Source organism: Filicampus tigris, chromosome 9 (assembly GCF_054856515.1).
Source record: "Filicampus tigris isolate MCC_2025a chromosome 9, RoL_Ftig_1.0, whole genome shotgun sequence".
Classification (NCBI taxonomy): Eukaryota; Metazoa; Chordata; class Actinopteri; order Syngnathiformes; family Syngnathidae; genus Filicampus; species Filicampus tigris.
This window is the reverse complement of record NC_141225.1, coordinates 15,853,704-15,873,977: the sequence shown is the minus strand read 5'-3', so window position 1 is coordinate 15,873,977 and position 20,274 is coordinate 15,853,704. Positions and strand designations below refer to the sequence as shown.

At 41.6% G+C, this 20,274-nt stretch overlaps 1 protein-coding gene across 10 annotated transcripts in view; it reads left to right on the top strand.

The window, feature by feature from the left end:
- LOC147142240 (inositol 1,4,5-trisphosphate-gated calcium channel ITPR1) overlaps nt 1-19,378 on the top strand; it is a 59,803-nt gene extending 40,425 nt beyond the window's left edge. For 6 of the 10 annotated variants that reach the window (XM_086039776.1, XM_086039775.1, XM_086039773.1 and 3 more), the window contains 18 exons: nt 2,273-2,456; nt 2,617-2,870; nt 3,582-3,782; nt 3,868-3,978; nt 4,070-4,165; nt 4,261-4,404; nt 4,506-4,613; nt 4,684-4,876; nt 6,107-6,229; nt 8,143-8,318; nt 9,115-9,279; nt 9,661-9,850; nt 9,937-10,059; nt 11,047-11,186; nt 12,163-12,328; nt 15,034-15,194; nt 15,666-15,827; nt 16,280-19,378. In XM_086039776.1, the coding sequence (XP_085895902.1) occupies nt 2,273-2,456; nt 2,617-2,870; nt 3,582-3,782; nt 3,868-3,978; nt 4,070-4,165; nt 4,261-4,404; nt 4,506-4,613; nt 4,684-4,876; nt 6,107-6,229; nt 8,143-8,318; nt 9,115-9,279; nt 9,661-9,850; nt 9,937-10,059; nt 11,047-11,186; nt 12,163-12,328; nt 15,034-15,194; nt 15,666-15,827; nt 16,280-16,366 (2,784 nt within the window). In that variant the 3' untranslated portion in view covers nt 16,367-19,378. The remainder of the gene's footprint in view (nt 1-2,272; nt 2,457-2,616; nt 2,871-3,581; nt 3,783-3,867; nt 3,979-4,069; nt 4,166-4,260; nt 4,405-4,505; nt 4,614-4,683; nt 4,877-6,106; nt 6,230-8,142; nt 8,319-9,114; nt 9,280-9,660; nt 9,851-9,936; nt 10,060-11,046; nt 11,187-12,162; nt 12,329-15,033; nt 15,195-15,665; nt 15,828-16,279) is intronic. The other 4 variants (XM_086039778.1, XM_086039772.1, XM_086039771.1 and 1 more) reach the window with 2 other exon arrangements.
- Nucleotides 19,379-20,274: the final 896 nt, after the last annotated feature.

The following is a 20,274-nucleotide window of genomic DNA, read 5'->3' as shown; positions in this document are numbered from 1 at the left end:
TTTAGGTGGCTAACAGAAGAGATTTGAATTCAACTGTGTGTTGAAGTTTAGCTTCCCTTTTAATGATTGTTTGCGTTAGTAATGAATCGGTCATAATTGCTCGTTTGTTTTACAGAATGTGTTTGTAAAATCATTGCACAAAGTTATTTGATGACCACGCTTGACACGAATGCTTGATTTTGCCTTTTTTTTTTTTTCTTTTCCCCCCGCTTTTGCTTCTCCAGTAGCCCAGTTTTGCATTTAACCTGGAAAGACAGGTGGTTACATAACCCTCTCTGGCCCAGATACTGTCTAACAGAGTATTCTGTGTCTCTTCCTCTCTTTCAGTCATCTGATTTCCCAACCCCCACCCCCTGTTTTTTCATTTTTTTATTTTCCTATTCCTTCTGTCTTGCTTTTCGTCTCTGGACTCTTTTACCCTGTTCCCCGCCGTCTCTTTTTCTGTCTAAGTAGGCCAGGCTTCTCCCTCTCGTGTCATTTTTCACCCCGTGTGTGTGGTGAATCGGCCTCTGCTGGGTGAGGCCTTTGCAATGGGTGCTATAGATAAGAACTGTTACATAATGCAAAACAACAGTCTAGTGGGCAGGCCGGCACACTCTGTACATGATGTAGAAGTGCTCTAATTCTGCATGACCTCATTCCTGAGCAATAACCAAATTAAACCTCTACGTCTACCTAATTCCAGAGTTGGGCATTACGATTTCGATCATTTGTGACCGTCCATTCGAGACCACAACTAAATAAGTCTACATGAGTAAAACCTGGGTTAATTTTTTGGGTTGTTTAATCTCATGTTAACAGTGATTACACAGCCTACCTGACAGTTCTCCAATTGCATTATGCAAACTTAAGAATTACATCGGGCCTTGATATATTTGTGCGCACACGTCGAACATATACTGTATACACAAAATCACAGTCGAATTTATGACGTGTGTACCGGCCAAATTTCTTCGTACTACTTGATGAATCCAAATTCATCCTTCTAAATGAAAGCTCGTGCCCGCGGAGCTCATATTTGCGAAAGCCCCACGCATTTTTCCCCATTAAAGGGCATCCGTTTGACACGTCTCATCCAATGCGCGGGGGTTTCAAGTTGCGAGAGTTCCAAATCATTCAGAACGAGCATTTTTCATTATTTCCAAATAAATTGCAGAATTCACAAAAGATGCACAAACATAGATTAAGAGCCCGGAATGAACAAACACTGCACACATTTTTTGAATACATTGTAAGGAATATATACGGTAAAAAAAGAGGTATTTGTAGTGGATAAAAGTCATGACATTAGAAGGGGAAGCGACAGAAAATACATAAGCGACGCTGGCAGGAGTTACGTCGCAAGCAACAAGAGTCTTTCACGGTTAATTATTATCATTAGCAAATTCCTGATTGAAGTTTGTTTTGTTAAAATTATTAAAGTGTTTTTATAACCGGCAGTAGTTTGAATGATGTGCATCGTGGGTAAAAGATGATTCATACTTATTTGTGCGTACACATGATGGTCTGAGGAGGTTTTACATTTGTTCACAGAATGCACACAAATTCAAGTACGAAGGAAGATATTGACGAAACAGATTTGTGCTTCTGGACGTACACACGCTTTGTGAATGAGGCCCATTGTCTTTTTCAATTCATTAAACTGAGTTCACGAAGACGTGCCAGTGTGATTTATAAGATCTAACTGGTTCATTACATCACTTTTGGAAAATAGCGGTGCAGCAATTAATCGATTAATGGACAGCAAATGGATTAGCAAAACAATATAACTATTTTGATAATTGATTAATCGTTTAGAGCCACTGCTCATCTTAAAATTTTCCAACTCCTCCGATTTGAGCCACTCAGCTATAAATATTGTTGGATTTCTGTTGTCCTTCATGAAAGCAGACTGATTATCTTTGTGTTCAGTGAAAATAAGACATTGGCAAACTTTGGAAAACAGTGATCAACATTTTTGCCTATTTCGTGATGAATGTTACGGACCAGACCAATAAACAGTAAACAGTACTCAGATGATTTTCCAATAAGCTTAAATGCAAACATTTTTTACCGAATTACTTGATTAATGTTAAGAATAATTCGATACTAAAAACATTCAATTAGTATTGTAAAACACTCACTTTATCATCATCATCAATCAATTTTCTGTACTGCTTGTCGTCATTAATGTCACAGGTGAGCTTGAGCCTCTCCCAGCTGACTTCGGGCAAAAAGTGGGTTGCATTCAAGCTGGTAACTTTGTGATACTTTCACTATGTTGTGTGTCCAGCGTTCATTCTTCTGCCGCCTGACAGAGGACAAAAAGTCAGAAAAGTTCTTTCGCGTTTTCTACGACCGCATGAAGCTGGCACAGCTGGAGATCAAAGCTACGGTGACAGTAAATACCAGCGATCTCGGAAATCGGAAGAGAGACTACGACAGCCAGGACAAAGAAACCCCAGTCCGTAAAAAAGGTTTGCGGTTGCCTGTTTGATTTAAGCAAATGGGCACAAAAAAAAAATGTGGGTTAAATTTGAACAAAAGCAAGATTACATAAATAAAACACTATTTTAATTAAACACTGGCAAATAAGCCCGCGCTTAAAATACAATTGAAATAGTTGTGTTTGTTCAGCGAGAGAACCATCAGTCGTCATGACGGAAGAAGTGCGGGAGCAGCTACTTGAGGCCTCGTCTGCCACCAAGAAAGCTTTTAACTCTTATCGGCGGGAAGCCGACCCAGAGGACCACTTCGCCTCACCAGATGGCCAGCCGAGCGCCGGGGACAAGACTCAGGATGAAGGAGAGATGAGCTACGTCATCATTATCATGCAGCCCATCCTTCGTTTCCTGCAGCTACTTTGTGAGAATCACAACCGTGACCTACAGGTTGGTCCGTCCGGGTTTCACACTTTGACTGCATTTGCTCCTTTGAGCAGGTGTTTCATTCACCTGCTCCCTCTCTCGCTCTCTCCACGTTTCTTTGTAATGGCCTGGAATTACCGGTATTCCACCTGACATTATGGTAATGAGATAATTATAATGATGATGATGATGGTCATAATTTCCACCTCCTCTGACTTTTCTTGTAATTGATGTTCACAATGTGTTTTATCACTCTCAATTACTGGCGGAAAAGAGAGAAGCATCTGATTTTCCTGGCATACCCTTTTGAATCATGTTAAAAAATAATTAAGTGTTTAAAGAGCAGATTAAAGTAGAATAAAGTAGAATAAAAACTATTGTATTATATCCAGGTTTTCAAATATTTTATAGTTTTCATATTAACTCATTCACTGCCTGACTTCACTCACTTAAATAACTTCCTGGGATTGAATGGCTGGACTGTGAGAAGACGAGTAAATTCGTCAATGGCAGTGAATGAGTTAATGATAAATTTAACTAGTCTGATTTTTTTTTTCCCCCTAATCTTAACCGCCTCAGGAGGGCAAATTAAAAGCTCAAAAACTCCATCTGGGGTAAAATGAGAAACCCTGAGAACGGACCGCAGATGGGGTAATACCCCTTCCAGGACGATCAGGCTGCGACGGATGCCGAGTGGGCAATGTTTAACAACTACAACTGCTTTTATCTCATCAGAACTTTCTTCGCTGTCAAAACCACAAGAACAACTACAACCTGGTGTGTGAAACCCTTCAGTTCCTGGACTGCATCTGCGGCAGCACCACAGGAGGTCTGGGCTTGTTAGGCCTGTACATCAACGAAAAGAATGTTGCCCTCATCAACCAAACTCTTGAGAGCCTCACCGAATACTGCCAAGGTCCCTGCCATGAAAACCAGGTAGACAACAGACTCTACCAGATGTGACAACTCTTCCAAGATATGCTTTCCATTAATGTGCGATCTTTATTCACCCATTCCTCAGAATTGCATTGCCACTCACGAGTCCAACGGTATTGATATCATCATTGCTCTCATCCTTAATGACATCAACCCACTTGGAAAGAAGCGGATGGATCTGGTGCTGGAGCTCAAGGTGAGTCTGCAGTCACGGCGAAAGTCGGGCGGAGGCAGAATGTTCCGGCCAGAGTCTTTACTACTTTCTAAAAGCCGTTTGTTCCTGGCAGAACAACGCATCCAAGTTGCTGCTCGCCATTATGGAGAGCCGTCATGACAGCGAGAATGCCGAGAGGATCCTGTACAACATGAGACCTAAAGAGCTTGTGAGGAACTTACAAAATGGCCTTCTCAAATGCAACAGCTCCCAACCCCACAGTAATGGAGAGCTTGATTCTTCTGGGAATGTGTGTCTTTCCAGGTGGAGGTGATCAAAAAAGCCTATCTGCAGGGAGAGGTGGAGTTTGAAGACACAAAGGAGGAGGAGGATAATGGGGATGATGAGGAACATGATGCAGCGTCTCCCAGAAATGTTGGACACAACATTTATATCCTGGCTCACCAGGTCTGATTTAACTACGGAGAACCCCATAATTGTCACAATGTAGATCTCCTATCGCACATATACTCTTCTTCTCACTTCCTGTTTGTGTTTTCGTCATACAGCTGGCCCGTCACAATAAGGAGCTGTCCGTAATGTTGAAGCCTGGAGGAGCTAGCGGCGATGGAGATGAAGCCTTGGAGTTTTACGCCAACCACACTGCTCAGATAGAGGTGATAAACACACAGCCAGTGGAAGCAGGGAATTGACTCACAGAAGGTGATCGTAAAGCCATGTGTCCAGATTGTGCGCCAGGACCGCACCATGGAAGAGATTGTGTTCCCGGTGCCCAACATCTGTGAATTCTTGACCTCTGAGTCCAAGCTTCGGGTCTACTACACCACAGAGAGAGACGAGCAAGGCAGTAAGATCAACGACTTCTTCCTGCGAGCAGAGGATCTCTTCAGTGAGATGAACTGGCAGAAGAAGCTTCGAGGTATGAAGTAGCCCAGAATGTTGCGATAAGCGATAAACGGCCACATATGAATCATCAAATTTCACCTATCCCCACGATATGGCAAACGATCATTTATTTCTCGACCTTGTGCCCGGCGGTCTCAACTCTACCACAAATTAGGTGAATATTACTGTGGGTTTTTTTGGAAAAATTGTTTTATCAACACGTTATTCTTACAAATGACAATAACGTGACTTAGCCACTGTGAAAATGTGCAACGTTTCAGCAGCGCATGTCTGAGCAACGCCTAACTGATTTTATTAATCTATTTATTTAATTTTGGGAAGGATTTGCCATCGTTTATAAGTGAGTCACTGTGGGGGGTTTTGCACATGCATGCTCATGTTTCTGGAAAGTCTGACAGTAGTTTAGTCCAATCCAACTGTAATGCTGCGTCACATTTTTCCAGTTGATTTCCTGCTACATTATTGTGCATTTCAGATGAAAGAGTTGAGTACATGTAGTGTACGACAAGCGAAAACGAATATGGATGTGGATTGGACTATACGCATTCTTGAGTCCACGGTCATTTATTTCCCATGCAAGTCCAAACAGGCCGTCTTTTCTCTGTGCACGTGCAATGTGAATTTGTGTATTTCAACGGTCTAAAATTCAAGCGGGGACTTTCCGAATTCACCGTGCCGCGAAACAGTTCCACTGTTGTGAATCACGACTGACATACTGCTCGCGCATGTACACAAACAGACAAATACAGGCCTGGGCCCGCAGTCACATTTCTAATCCGCATTCAAGACTGCATACCATGTACAAAGCCGTGTTTTGTCTGTCGCTCCAATGAGAGATAAAATTACAGGCGTCTCATTATCATTCTGTCCAACACTGGAATTCAGTTCAAATTTTCTGCTGTATGTAAAGCCGTAATTTCTCACCATAGTGACCATTTTATCTTGGTGTTTTATGATGTGTCACTTTTTTTTTTTTTTTTAAGTAACAACAAATTGGGCAGCCATGGACCAGTTGGTAAGAATGTAACCTGTGCTTCACGTTCAATTCCATTTGAGTTACGCATTTGCACCGGCGTATCACCCCTGGTGTGTGCTTACTGTTCCGATTGTGGAGGGTGAAAGGCGAAGGTCGGATAGATACGGAGAAACCGATTGAGCAGAGACAATAGAATAACTTTTATTCACAGTTGATTTCATTTAGGGTCGTCAACTGACAAAACGCAAACTGTTCTCTCTTTCGCAGCCCAGCCGGTGTTGTACTGGTGTTCCAGAAACATTTCGGTTTGGAGCAACGTTTCCTTCAATCTGGCCGTGCTCATGAACCTGCTCGTCTGCTTCTTCTACCCGCTGGAGGGGATACGTGGAGGTCAGTCGTGCGGGGGCACAAGCCAGGGTGTGACCACTGACTCCCTCTAATGTCGCTGAGGATGTCATTTTGCATCATTTGACACGTGAAATAAGTGAAATAAGTGAAACCGTGTCTGGTTAATTGACGTGGTAATGGGGATTTAGAGAAGCTTTTAATATTCACTTTTGGCCACAATCCAGGTTCAAACTGAGGTTATGTGCTCAATAATGCAAAACAGGAAGGACAGCGGCTTAGTGGCATACTTTTTTTTTTTTTTTTGCCACAGCCTGCTCTCATTCTAAGGAGTGTCTTTGAACAACAAACTATGCTGACAATTCAGCGTTATCTCAGTCAAGTGTTTTCTTTTAGATCCTCTTCCAAATCTGAGCAACACAAATATTTGGCGCGTTCCGAAATCACAAGGTATAGCAAGCCGGCAGAGATGACTAAAGAGATGAATCCTCCTGAGCACTTGACCCACTGATCTGCTTTTCCCCTAAAGTTCTGATCTGCTGACTTGGATCACCTGACCAGGAATTAAAGAGCATGGCCTGAGAATAACCCCGCCTTTGTTTGAGAGCCACCCTTTGCACACAGACAAACTTGTTCCCTTCAGATTAGTTTCCAGACTGCTTTGAGTCACAAAGAAGGGAGTCGTCTTTGGAACTGCGGATGTTGGATTCTGTATTGTGCTTGTTTTGATCTCCGTTCAAGAGAGTACTGAGCAATGAGTAATGTCTGACTGTGTTTCCACCCCCGCGCGAAGCATCACGTGAAATGACAATATACCTTTGGTCGGTTTTAATGGGCTCTTTTATGGCACGAGGGCCTTTGCTCTCCCGCTCCTCCTCACACTTGTGCGCACACACACACACCGTCCTCTTTTTCTAAGGGCTTTAGAATGATGTTATAAGAGCAAGAGATCTAGGTCGCCGTGTTCTCCCGCCATACATATTTACGTACAGTACAGGCCTGCTTGGCTTTTACTTACCTCTAGGGTCAACCTAAGATGTGTGTAAGCGCTGCATGCTTGCCACATTCTTCACTGGCAATGTAATGGATGCCTCTAAAGTGTCGAATTGGACCACCCATCGCACCTTCAAGAAGAGCGTAAATTAGCAAAATGCATTTACGACTGCCGCGTGTAAACGTCCCTCTTTGTCTGTCACATCTCTGGTCCTGTGCGTTGCTCCCCGTTCTTTCCTGATGAATCTTTCAGCCAAAGTATTTTTAGAGATGGCTCTTATGTAAGTGGCACCTGTCATATGATCTCTACTTGGGTTGGGAGGGAGAGAGAACCAGAGGAGGGGAAGGCGGCCGAGAGAGCCAAGGAGGGAGGAATGGAAGTTGAGGGGGAGAGGTTTTTGACCACTCTGCTTTTAAATGTTTTATTTTCTTCAGACATGCCCCATTTCCCCCATTTCTTTGTATCTAATGCAGGCCTTCCGAACAATATAGCAAGATCATTTACAGAGGCGTCAAGTAGGGTGTGGCCTTTTTTTTTTGTTTGTTTTTGTTTTGTTTTGGGGATTTTAACTCGATGCGTGGATTTTTTTTTTCACCTTAGTGACACGTTGCCACATAAACCCCTTGAGGAGTTTCATGTGGCGACGTGTCAGGTCTTCTCTCACTCAAATACACTCAGACAAAATGTATGTGCTGTACCGTCGACTACTTTTCGGTGTTATGTAAGTGAATCTTGTTGGTTTCAGTGGCGCTGGTGAAGGCCTCAGGGTTTCCTGCGAGGTACTGGCGCCAGTTCAATGTGTTAAACTATTCAGTCACACAAGTTTCAAGCTGCAAACTGCATTGTCATCCTTTCATTGTGATGACTGCACATTTAAGCCATATAAGGGAGTTTGCTATGAAAGCAAATCAACAGTTTTGGCAGAGATCTGCGTGGTAAATCAGTTGGCATGAATCCCTTACAGGTACGCTGGACACCCACCTGTCCGCTCTGCTGTGGGTGGGAGTCTTGGCAACACTCATTATCGTGATCATCATGCCCCAACCGCTGGGCATCCGAGCTCTTGTCATCGTTACAATCCTCCGTCTCATCTTCTCAGTTGGCCTGGAGCCTACTCTGTTTCTCCTTGGGGCCTTCAATGTGAGTCGTCTGCCTGCCTTACTTCTTTTACTGATTCATTTCTGTGTTTTCAAATAGATGTTGCTTGTTTTATGTGCCATGTGAAATAGTTTACTTTTTTTTTTTTTCAATATTTGGATACGAAAAAGCACTGAAAATGACATCACAACTGCTCACAACGACCAATCAGATTCAGAAAACAGGTCAGCCGCGATTGGTCGTTGCGAGCAGTTGTGATGTCATTTTCAGTCGACAGAAGACAAAATGGCCGCCCCAGAGATGGCTAAAAACGAGTGCACTCTGCTGCTTAATTTATATTCCACAAACGCAAAATTAATCAGAATGCCGTGTTTCAACTAGTGGGACTTCTGGGAACATATTGAAAAAAATATGTTTGGGTTGACTTCCGCTTTAAATTGAATTTAATTTAATGGCCTTCTCTCAGATCTTTTTCATTTCCTACATCAATTAATTCCTGACAAACGTGCAAAAACTGAGAATTATGTTCCACTCAACCGTGGCGATGTAGCTGTTTTTCACCATTTGCGTTTTCCTGTATTTTGGGGGATGCATGTTTAAAATGGTGCCCTCAAACCACCCCCCTCCCCCTTACTGGGGCTTTAAACTATGGTAACCTATCTTTTTTTCTGACCTAGTAAATGTACTTTTACTTCCTTCCTTCCTGTCTAAGGTCGTCATGATGCTCTTGTAAAAATCCCATTAACTCTAGCAACTATATCAAGTCAAAGCAGATCGAATCAGCACCTACCCTTCCATCAAATAGTTCTTATTGTAACAGATAGCGTCTGTCTTACAGGTGTGTAATAAAATCATCTTCCTGATGAGTTTTTTGGGAAACCGTGGCACCTTCAGTCGGGGCTACAAAGCCATGGTGATGGATTTTGAGTTCCTCTACCACTTCATCTACCTGATCATCTGCAGTCTGGGAGTGTTTGTTCATGTCTTCTTCTACAGTCTGTTGGTGAGGAGTGGACACACCCCACACACTGCACACCCATGCATGGAAGACTCATGGTTTTAACGCATAACCTTTGGAGAAACGAAGACATTGCAAAACCATGAGTAGAGCCGTGTGCATAACAGCAGAATCTAATTGTGGCTTTCCATCATTTGAGGACATGACAGTCCGCCACTGACAGGCCAGATGTTTCCATAGTCGATGGTTTAATGGTGTCATGCTGACTTTGTTTCTTTAGGAGCCAGTGCTTTACAAAGTCTGACGAAACATTGTGGCCAAAAATCCTTGTCAGACAGATCGACACAAAAGGGAATATGTTCCAAATGCTCATATGAAGTTTTTTTTTTCCCTCTCACTCCTATTTCATATGTTTTGCCTTTGTAGCTGTTTGATCTGGTGTACCGAGAAGAGACATTGCTGAACGTCATCAAGAGCGTTACCCGCAACGGACGCTCCATTGTGTTGACCGCCGTGCTCGCGCTCATCCTGGTCTACTTGTTCTCCATTGTTGGCTATATTTTCTTCAAAGATGACTTCATCCTGGAAGTGGATCGCATTCCCAACACAACACTAAGTGAAAAACGAAGAATTGCACCACGGATGTTGGCTGTGTTTTTAAAAAGTCCTGTTAACTCGCATTTGTTCCCATCTTCTGTGCAGGAAATGGAGCCAGCATAGCCAGTGAGTTTCTGTCTAGCAGAATGTGTCAAGCTGGAGTTGATGAAAACTGCACAGCTGGTAGCGTGCATGAAGGTAATACTTCAGCAACAGGAGTTCCTCCAGGTACTTTGTTAAGTGAGAACTATCTTATTATTCATTGGACCAAATATTCAAATGGAGAAATGCTGATTTTTGTATTTGAAATTTTGCGGGTTATCGGGTTTAATGTGCCCTTTGTCGGGTTTGTTATGTCTCTCTGAATAATGTTAAAGTAAATGCAGTCAAGAAAGATGCAGTATGCTCTTGATTTGGTCAGTGTTTGAGAAATGGTGGAGAAAAAGGTTTGTGTTCTGCAGTATGATCACAAGTGAGCAATAAGAAAGCTGTGTGATGTTGTAAAAATGGAGCAGACATGGTTTGTGTGTTTTGTAGAACCACAGTCATTGATCCTTCTCGTGACTGCATCCACATCACATGCCATTCGACCTGAACGATTCACATTTGACCTCAGTGACTCTCATGTGACATCAACATGTCCATGCTTCAGTACGTGGAAGTGGAATTCCTGTTTGTTTGCGAATAAAAACAAACTTAGCAATGCGTAGTGGTGGGAAGAAAAATTGAATGCTGGCTTTTGGTCACGTGACTTGATCCGAAATATATCTTATCTTTAGAAATTGCTTAAAAATCAAGATAGAACTGCATTGTCATATGAAACTAGTTGCCCATGAGCTATCACCATTTGACCATGTGCTGAAATTCAAGTTGTGTTCCTGACCTGTCAACGCTATCAGGTAAGATAAACCCTTCCAAAAAATTGTCTTTGCTTGAACATTCTGGCTCAACAAAACAATTTTGTTTTGGCTTCCTCCCCCGCCATGAACCAAAATACTGCACAGAAACATTTTCATTTGAAACAAAATCAAGTCAGCCAAGAGAACAACTGTTTAAAGACTATCAAGAATTCAGTATTGCTTTATTGACAGATGCAAACTATTGGACGACATGTTTCCCTTTTATAAAACATGGAAAAAAAAAAAACACCCTCTTTAGCCTTATCATGTTGAATTAATTGTCGGATTGTACTGTGGCCCCTTTGTGCTTCCTCAGATGTAGACGGTGACGATTCACAGGATAGCGACATGGAGCGGACGTGTGACTCTCTCCTAATGTGTATTGTCACTGTTCTGAGTCACGGCTTGAGGAGCGGAGGGGGTGTAGGAGATGTTCTCCGCAAGCCTTCCAAAGAGGTGCGTGCAATTTAAGTGCGTGTGTCGAAACCTTCAGGCTTTGAAATAGTTGTCACTTCAAAAGCGCCGGGGGGGATTTTGACGTATTTTTCTGCAGCTGTTAATGTACAACCACACCGTTTCCTCTGAATTCAGACACACAAGAGGATGTAAAAGGCTTCCTTCGTGTACTCATAAATTACAAGCAAGGCCATGACGTGTTGCTGGTTGTAGAATAGCTCACTAACAAAAAAGGGACCCGCAGAGCACACATGCACAAAGACATTGACAAATTGCGACTATAAAGCAAACGTATCCCTTTTAATGTTTACTCGCTGGCCCATAGCATGACCAGCACATCTAATAAGATCCAATATAAGAGCTGCTTTGCAAAACACTCAAAACATAATAACGATAAGTGTCGTGGTTGAAGTTTACAGCAGTTTAGAACAGCTTTTTCTTATCCCTGGTCTTCCATCTAACAGTTCTATGCGCTGTGTTTATCATCAATACATGCTACATGTTACATGTTAATACATAGAGTAACATCTATGATGTCATCAATCCAAATTCAGCAATGCCGAGTTTGCAAACCATTTTTTTTTTTTTTTTTGCCCCAAATTTGACAGCGTGTGTTTTAGTCAGCGTACGCAGTACACGTAGTGTTTGAGGACCATTTCAATAATAACATGCATCGTGTGTCTTTAGGAGATTACCTGGCTTTCCGCCATCCGTAGCATCTGGCTGGTTACATCTTTGCTCTTATGTTTCAACGTCCATAACAACCAAGGTCAACCTTGTTTTAAACTCGTTCCCTGAGTATGCTTACGTAAAGGTTTGACCTTTGGGTCATACTAATAAGATGCGGCCTTGATAGAAAAGTGTATCATGATGGTAATCTTGAAAGTCATTAGTAATGATTGCCCTCAAATAGGCCGCATCAACGTCTCTCGGATCACCTCGTGCTCCATTTAACTCTCTTTTTGTCTTTTGATAGGAGCCACTATTTGCAGCCAGGGTGATATACGACCTGTTGTTCTTCTTCATGGTCATCATCATCGTCCTGAACCTCATTTTTGGTGTCATCATCGACACCTTTGCCGACTTAAGGAGTGAAAAACAGAAGAAAGAAGAAGTCTTGAAGACCACCTGCTTCATTTGCGGTGAGGCCACTTAAACCAAACCCTGCACTGTGTGCGCGGCAAACACTGAAAGAGAAAACAGTCATGGGAGCACATGAGAGAGTGCAGACCTCAGTCACGGCTTAAACATTTGTCACCTGCGAAATCAATGAGTGAACGGCTGCCATCTAAGACAATATTTCTCAAAATGTGGTCCGAATTCCACTGGTGGCCCCCCAAACTATACAACTAGCTGTTGTTAATAATTAATACAACTTGAAAACATTATGGTATATGTAGCACATCTTACATTTCATGAGTGCTGCTGTTGGTCATAATCTCTTTTTTTTTTTTTAATTCTCTTCAGCTATTTATCACTGATAAACTTGTCAAAGACTATACACACACACACGCACGCACACACATACAAAGCCAGAAAATGCAATCTTCAACACTTAATACTAAAAATACAGGCTCAAGGCAAGTGAGATAAGTTGTCTCGCCCCGTCTTGACCCATTTTGGTTATCTTGGCAATTGTTCAACTTGTGAACCGTATTTTCCTATAAAATTCTTAATTGTTTGAAGGGTCTTGTTAATACTGCGGCCCTAGTTAAGTGGTCCTTTAACTTGAAAAAAGCACATTTTTGTCTAGATCTAGGCAAGTTAAAAACTGAAGGCCTTCACACATATGTTATTCATATTCTTTATTATTATTATCATTCTTATTATTATTGTTATTAATTAGTTAAAATGCAATGTGAAGGAGTCCAAAATTGAAGGGGCCCATCCTTGGTAGAATACCCAAACATCATTTAAAAAAAAAAAATTAAAAAAAGTTTACAGCTTATTAAAAACTGCAAAGCGAAGCAGCAAACAAATAAAGCCAACTCGAATGAAAATGTAAGCCCTTCAAAGTTGAGGACTGAACTGTGACAGGAAGCATGGTTGACAACATTCAAATCCGTTATAAAACAGAAACCAACTGTATACAATGATTCAAGCTTCTTTCTAAATACAGTAAGTTATCAACAACACTTTCCTCCTTTTTTTTTTTTTTTTTTTTTGCACAAATAATACATCATTTGTCTTTGGCTACGAGTATAAAAACAAACCGCTGAAGGCCTTTCTTGCTGCCAATCAATCAGTCGCTCCAGACCTAAATATCTAATGAGAGATTGTGAGCAAGATCGATGTCTTATAAAAGCAAGCATGAGGCACTTGAGCGTGCGCTGATGGGCTCCCTTCGTCTCCTGTTCCCGCGCGGTTCCTTTGGAAACCGTAGAGACGGCAGCTGCCCCTGTGGCCTGGCCTTATTTAACATGAGTGAGTCAGAGCTGATGGCTGCCTTGGTGACATAACGCTGCTCTCGTTCCATATGCTTACCATTCGCGCTAGCTGCCTGACCCAACATGCACACACACGCTCATTCTTGGGACCATACTGTACACCCATCCGCAAAACCTTTTAAGGGATATCAAGGAAGAGTGTTCAAAACAGATGAGCATGCGTTATTGGGGACTTTGTTGAAACATATGTTCGGAAAAAAATCAAGAACGAACGAGTGAGTGGGAAATGTGTGTGTGAGCGTGTGAATGTGTGAGTGAGACTGAATTATGGAGGTGCTGGAAGGAAGCCTTTGTGAGTCAGCATTTTCAAGAACCGATGAAAAGGGAAAGGTGCTGCATTTTTGGAGACATATTTACTAGAAACCACAAACCCGACAAGAAAAATCAAACGTACCCAGAGGGACATTTGGGAGTCAAATCACGTGACTTGGAAAATGTCACTCTCGCAAGGTTGGTCAAAGGTCACGCAGTGTCCGTGTCCTTGAGAAGTATTCCACTAACCATTTATTAGCGGAAAGCCATTTTACACACTCACGTTTTTTGTGATCTTATTATTGTATGACATGTTTCCTTCATCCCTTTCTCTTGGATTAAGATTATATCTGTTTGTTTTTTGGAGGGGCACCTTGGCCACAGGAAGTGATTATGGAACAGAGCAGAGCAGATCATTTGGCAAATCCACTTCACTGGGAAGAATGACACACTCTGAGTGTGTCTTTATTGTAGTTCACGCCAAAGGTGTTTGATGGGGTTAAAGCTTAGGGCTCTGTTCCACACCAAACTCCTCCCAGCACGAATCTTTCATGATGGAACAGAGAGGGGATGTTCACCAAACTATTCCCACAAATTTGGAAATATCGAATCGTCCGAAACGAATTTAGAGTGAATTAACGTGTCATGGCCAACCGTAATTCTTATCCATAAACTTTTTTTTTTACCATTTTATCTTTTAGTGTGTTACTCATGTTATCACATTAGTGATAGTTATGTTTTTTTGTATCATTTACAACAGTCAGGGTTTCCCAGAAAAATAGTGTATCGCAATAATCTCAAATCCAAATGAACGATGAAGAGCACAACAGATCATTTTTAAGTTTGAAATTACAACAAAATGATTCAATACACCCTTAATCACTGCCAGCCATTTTCAGACCCTCTTTTTATCCTTAACCTCCGTACGTGATTGAATGTCTGAATTCGTAAAAGGCATAAAAAGATCTCGCTGGGATTGAATGAGTTAAAAAAAAAAAAAAAAAAAAAAAGTGTGCCCATCAATAAAATACTGCAGTACCACATACGGTCAACTCAAACAATCGGTGAATAAAATAAAACTGACCTGAGATCATTTTGGAATGGTTTAGGAAAGGTTGTCCTTATAACCTTATTGCCCACCCCGACAGGCCTGGAGAGGGACAAATTTGACAACAAGACTGTGACGTTTGAGGAGCACATTAAAGAGGAGCACAACATGTGGCATTACCTATTCTTCATCGTGTTGGTGAAAGTAAAAGATTCAACTGAGTACACAGGCCCGGAGAGCTACGTGGCTGAGATGATCAAGGTAAACAATTTAAAGAGCAGACACTCCCATTAAACACACATTAACGTCCTCAAATAAACTGGGACAGGCTGTCTTTTGTGCCGAGGCTGTCTTGAAAACGCTTGGTCGTTTTTCATGAGACAAATAAGAAGATGGCAAAAATAACACAAGCAATTGTAATTTCAAGAAGCCATAATTAGAATTACAAACGCAACTCAGTGTAATGGAAAGCATCTTTACGCCACTGCAACCTACAAACAGAACTGTTTTTTAAGGAATTCACCAGATGTAATCAATACCAATCTGACTGTCAATCAAGAGAGAATGTTTCTTTCAAAATGCCCATTTTTTTTCCTAACGCATTTATTGTATATTACCTGCACACGTTTATTGCATTATTGTGCAGGTGTACCGAATGAAATGACCAGTGAGTGTCAAAACCAAATTGCGCTGAATAATATGATGGCGATCCATACTGCTTATTCTTTAAAGGAGCACAACCTTGACTGGTTTCCAAGGATGCGCGCCATGTCTCTGGTGAGCAGCGATGCAGAGGGCGAGCAGAACGAAATCAGGAGTCTCCAGGAGAAGCTGGAGTCAACCATGAGGCTGGTGGCCAACCTGTCCGGTCAACTGACCGAGCTCAAGGAGCAGGTATCGGATAACGTGACAGTCAACCACGCATGTATTGTTTTGCTGTCAATGACGTTAATACGTTGTCTTAAATCATAATGCCGAAACCACAAATTCCTTATGTTCAATAGTGTCAATAGACCTACCGTACTTCCCATTCAACTTTTCAGCCACGGTCGACTCAACAATAGCAGTTCCTAAAGCTGATAAGTCAAAGAAGCAATCGGTGGAATATAGCTCGGTTTTGTGCTAAGAACCCTTTCAAAATAGCCGCAGCCGAAACAAAGTGCTGTACTTTTTTTTTTTTTTTTTTTTTTTTAGTTGACAACTGTTCAACCCTTATCATATGATAACCGTGCTGAGAGAGGCTGACACTTTCATCCTTAGTGTCTGTCCGCCGCGCTGCGATAGAAACTCCCGGTGGAGAGGCCCGTTCACATATTAAAAAATGTTCTTTTGATTGGTCTGTGCAGATGACAGAGCAAAGGAAGCAGAAGCAGAGAATCGGTCTTCTTGGTCACCCCCCTCACATGAACATCAACCCCCAGCAACCCGCTTGAGGTCCTTTTTGCACAGTACTTGAGCTTTCTCGTTTGTCAAAAAGAAATACCAAAATGTGCCAATTACCAGCGTGCATTTGGGTTGAGGAAGTACAATGATTGTATGGCTTCACCGGGCACTCTTAAGTGCAAATGTGAAGCGAGCATAACCAGAGTACGTTACTCATTGTCAATGCGGAGTGTATGCAACTGTGTGTAGTGTCCATCAAGTGCCTCAGGACCTAAGAAGCCAACTGTGTTGGTTTAGGAGATGAAAACACAGATTTTAGCTGTACTACCCTAAACGCCTTTGGCATTGTACCGCTGTGCTAGCGTGCCCAAGTTCAGTCAATTATTGCCAAGGGAGAGTTCCGTTCATGTGGCCTTGTATTGGGGTTCTAATCGCCCATTTTGTACCAGCAAACTCAGGTCACGTGGATATACAGGTTTGCTTAAATGTCAGATTTACACACACGTCAATATACAGCAATAAGAGAACTTATCAATATGCAACGCCTGTATAGGGAAAACTATTTGGGGATTTGGTATTTACTTTTGGGTTTTATATTTATTGTTTGTAATATCATTTATTTAAAAAAAATCAATCCCTATTTTTTTTTCTAACACAGGGTGGTTATAAATGCTAAAATTGTTGTTAAACAACTCCCTCCAGGGCACTGCAATATTGACTGCGCACTGCTCTTAGAACATGTAAGTGCTTAATAATATAGGATGATCAACAAGAAAGAACCGAGTCCGCCCTACCCCCACCCCAAAAAAAGTAGTGATATTTGTTTTGATCTATTTTCCTTTGCACATTATTATTTAGCCCCCTCTAATTGATTTAGTCCTGAACACTGATCTGTATAACTTTCTGTTTGGCCACTTTTTGATAGCTACACAAAAGAATGAAGGGGTGTGTGTGTGTGTGCGCGTGTCGGAGTGTGTGTGTGTGTGTGGGGGGGGGGGGGGGGGGGTGGAAGGTACTCTGAAGAAATTTGCAGTGCTGCTTAATCAAAAACTTTTATAATTGTTTTGTTTCTGTATTGTACATTCTTTTGAGTTTATTTAAATAAACAAGCATGTAAAACATTCCATTGAATTGAATTGTTAAAATGAATTGGGAAGAGGCGGCACGGTGGTCGACTGGTTAGCACGTCCGCCTCACAGTTCAGAGGTCGTGGGTTCGATCCCGGCTCCGGCCTCCCTGTGTGGAGTTTGCATGTTCTCCCCGTGCCTGCGTGGGTTTTCTCCGGGCACTCCGGTTTCCTCCCACATTCCAAAAACATGCATGGTAAGTTGATTGGATACTCTAAATTGCCCCTAGGTGTGATTGTGAGTGCGGATGTTTGTCTCTGTGTGCCCTGCGATTGGCTGGCAACCAGTTCAGGGTGTCCCCCGCCTACTGCCCGAAGACAGCAGGGATAGGCTCCAGCACGCCCCGCGACCCTTGTGAGGAGAAGCGGTACAGATAATGGATGGATGGATGGATGGAATTGGGAAGAAGGAAAAGTCACAAATATCATAACACGAGAAGTTATTTTAATTGCTGCCAAACTAACTGGTGCCATATATCAGAAGTAATGTGTCGGTTTTTTTTTTTGTTTTTTTTTTTTAATTCATTAAATTAGAAATTGCTACCAGAATACTAAACAATCAGGAACAACGTGTAATTTTGTCAAAACCGGATAGATTGGAAAATGTGAAGCATTTGAGCACAGCCTGAGATCACCCTATCATTAAATTTATTTTTAATCTTTAAACTGTTTTTTATCAGTAAATCAGAGCCTTCCGTATCCTGCAATGGCCTATTGGCGGTGGCTTCCTGGGCAGGTTGTATAATCATCTCAAATATACTGTAGAGCAGATTAAAATAAAAGTTTGTGTGCGTGTGTGTAAAATGTGATTTGATCTTCATCCACGTCACAATCGAAAAACGCTTTTCTTTTACTAATACCACACAAATAATTATGCAACCATGCTATTACTGAACACAACATGTAAAGGGCACAGCGCAGGGTGGAACCTTTTGTATTTGGAAAGGAGGCACAACCAGTTACCAGATTTTTATAACTGATTGTTCCTCAACCAAATGTTTTCGGTACTTGCAAGTCAGACCTGCATGACGGTCTGGAGGAATTTAGATATAGACATAGATTTGCCAACAGTGATAGGCCTACAGTAGAACATGTTCCAGGCAATTCTGTGAGTCTCTGGGACTTTTTTTTTCACCTTATTGAGCCTGCAGTCATCATTATAGGACAGCCGCTTCTTAAGGAGCCTAAACAACGGCGTTGAACTTTTTGATTCATAGAGACTCAGAAGGTCGGTCTGATTGACCATGGACTGATTGACATCAGGACTTATAGAGATATTTATGTGACCCTCTCCAACCAGACTCAAAAGTGGTGTGTGTTTTTATTGGGCAGAGCAGCTTCAAGCAACACCTCCAATCTCATTAGTTTGATAGGACTCTAGGTTGGCTGACTCTTTCCTCCGGATTTGCTCTTGGAGGGAAGAGTAATTTGTGAAGGGGTTCACATAAAGTACTTTTTCCACCCTGGACTATGAATATTTATTTACACAGAGTCTCCAATAAAAACATGAAAAATAATTGTACAGTAAAGTTTATTTAGTTAGGGCAGTGATTCCCAGCCTCCATTGAGCAGAGGCACAATTCCAATTCAAATAAATTCCAAAAAATGTCACGGCACACCACTAAACAAAATTGTCACAAAAATGTCAATTATATACTTTCTGCCATCTTAATAGAAGATGATATATTTGTTCTGTCTGTCACTATAAATTGCTGGCATAGATGGATAGAAAATGATACATTATTTGTTATCAATAAATAATAATAAATAACGAATAAAGTGAAATTTAATAAATTCCCGCAGCACACCTTCAGATCTCCCACACTGGTTGGGGATCACTGAGTTAAGGCCGACTGTGTCTGTCAATTATTTTGACTTTGATCAAGATCCAAACACATTTTAGCACACATTTATGCGGAAATCCAGGAAGTTCCTATGAGTTAACTTATACTTTTTATTTCTATTGCATCCATTATCTGAACCGCGTAGCCTCACGCGGGTCGCGCCTGCTGGAGCCTATCCCAGCTGTCTTTGGGCAGTAGGTGGGATACACCCTGGACTGGTTGCCAGCCAATCGCAGGGCACACAAAGAGGAACAACCATTCACACTCACAGCCACACCTAGGGACAATTTAGAGTGTTCAATTAACCTACCATGCATGCTTTTGCAATGTGGGAGAAAACCGGAATACCCCGGAGAAAAGCCACGCAGGCACGGGGAGAACATGCGAAATCCACACAGGAAGGCCGGGGCCAGATTCGAACCCACGACCTCTGTACTGTGAGGCCGATGTGCTAACCAGTCAACCCCCCTGCAAATAAGTTTATTTATACACAGTATACTGTATATGTATTTTTATATTATACTGTATGTATAAATACAATCTATAAATATACAGTATTATATATGTAGTGTATGTATAGAAAGAGTATAGTTTTAGTTGTGTGTACTTTGTATATGCGTTAACTTATTACACATTAACAGTCGGCTATATATTTTGTATTTATACTGTGTAATATTTACATATGGACATACGGTATGTTTTGAGGCATATTTTGTATTAGTATGCCATAGAAAATATTGATTCTGAAAGGAGTCAAGAGTCCAACTTTATGATGAACAATTATCGCTACCAGTTAGCATTCATAGTCTTATAATGATCCAGTTTATATTAATCTGAGCCAGAATCTAAGCCTAGATTTTTTTTAATTATTATTATTAGACCTGCACTGCACCATACGGACAGCTGTGTCTATATATTTTTTGCTAGGTAGCAAGTTAAATCAACAAAACAGCTCTCAGAATGATATGGGAGCTGTACACCAATGCAA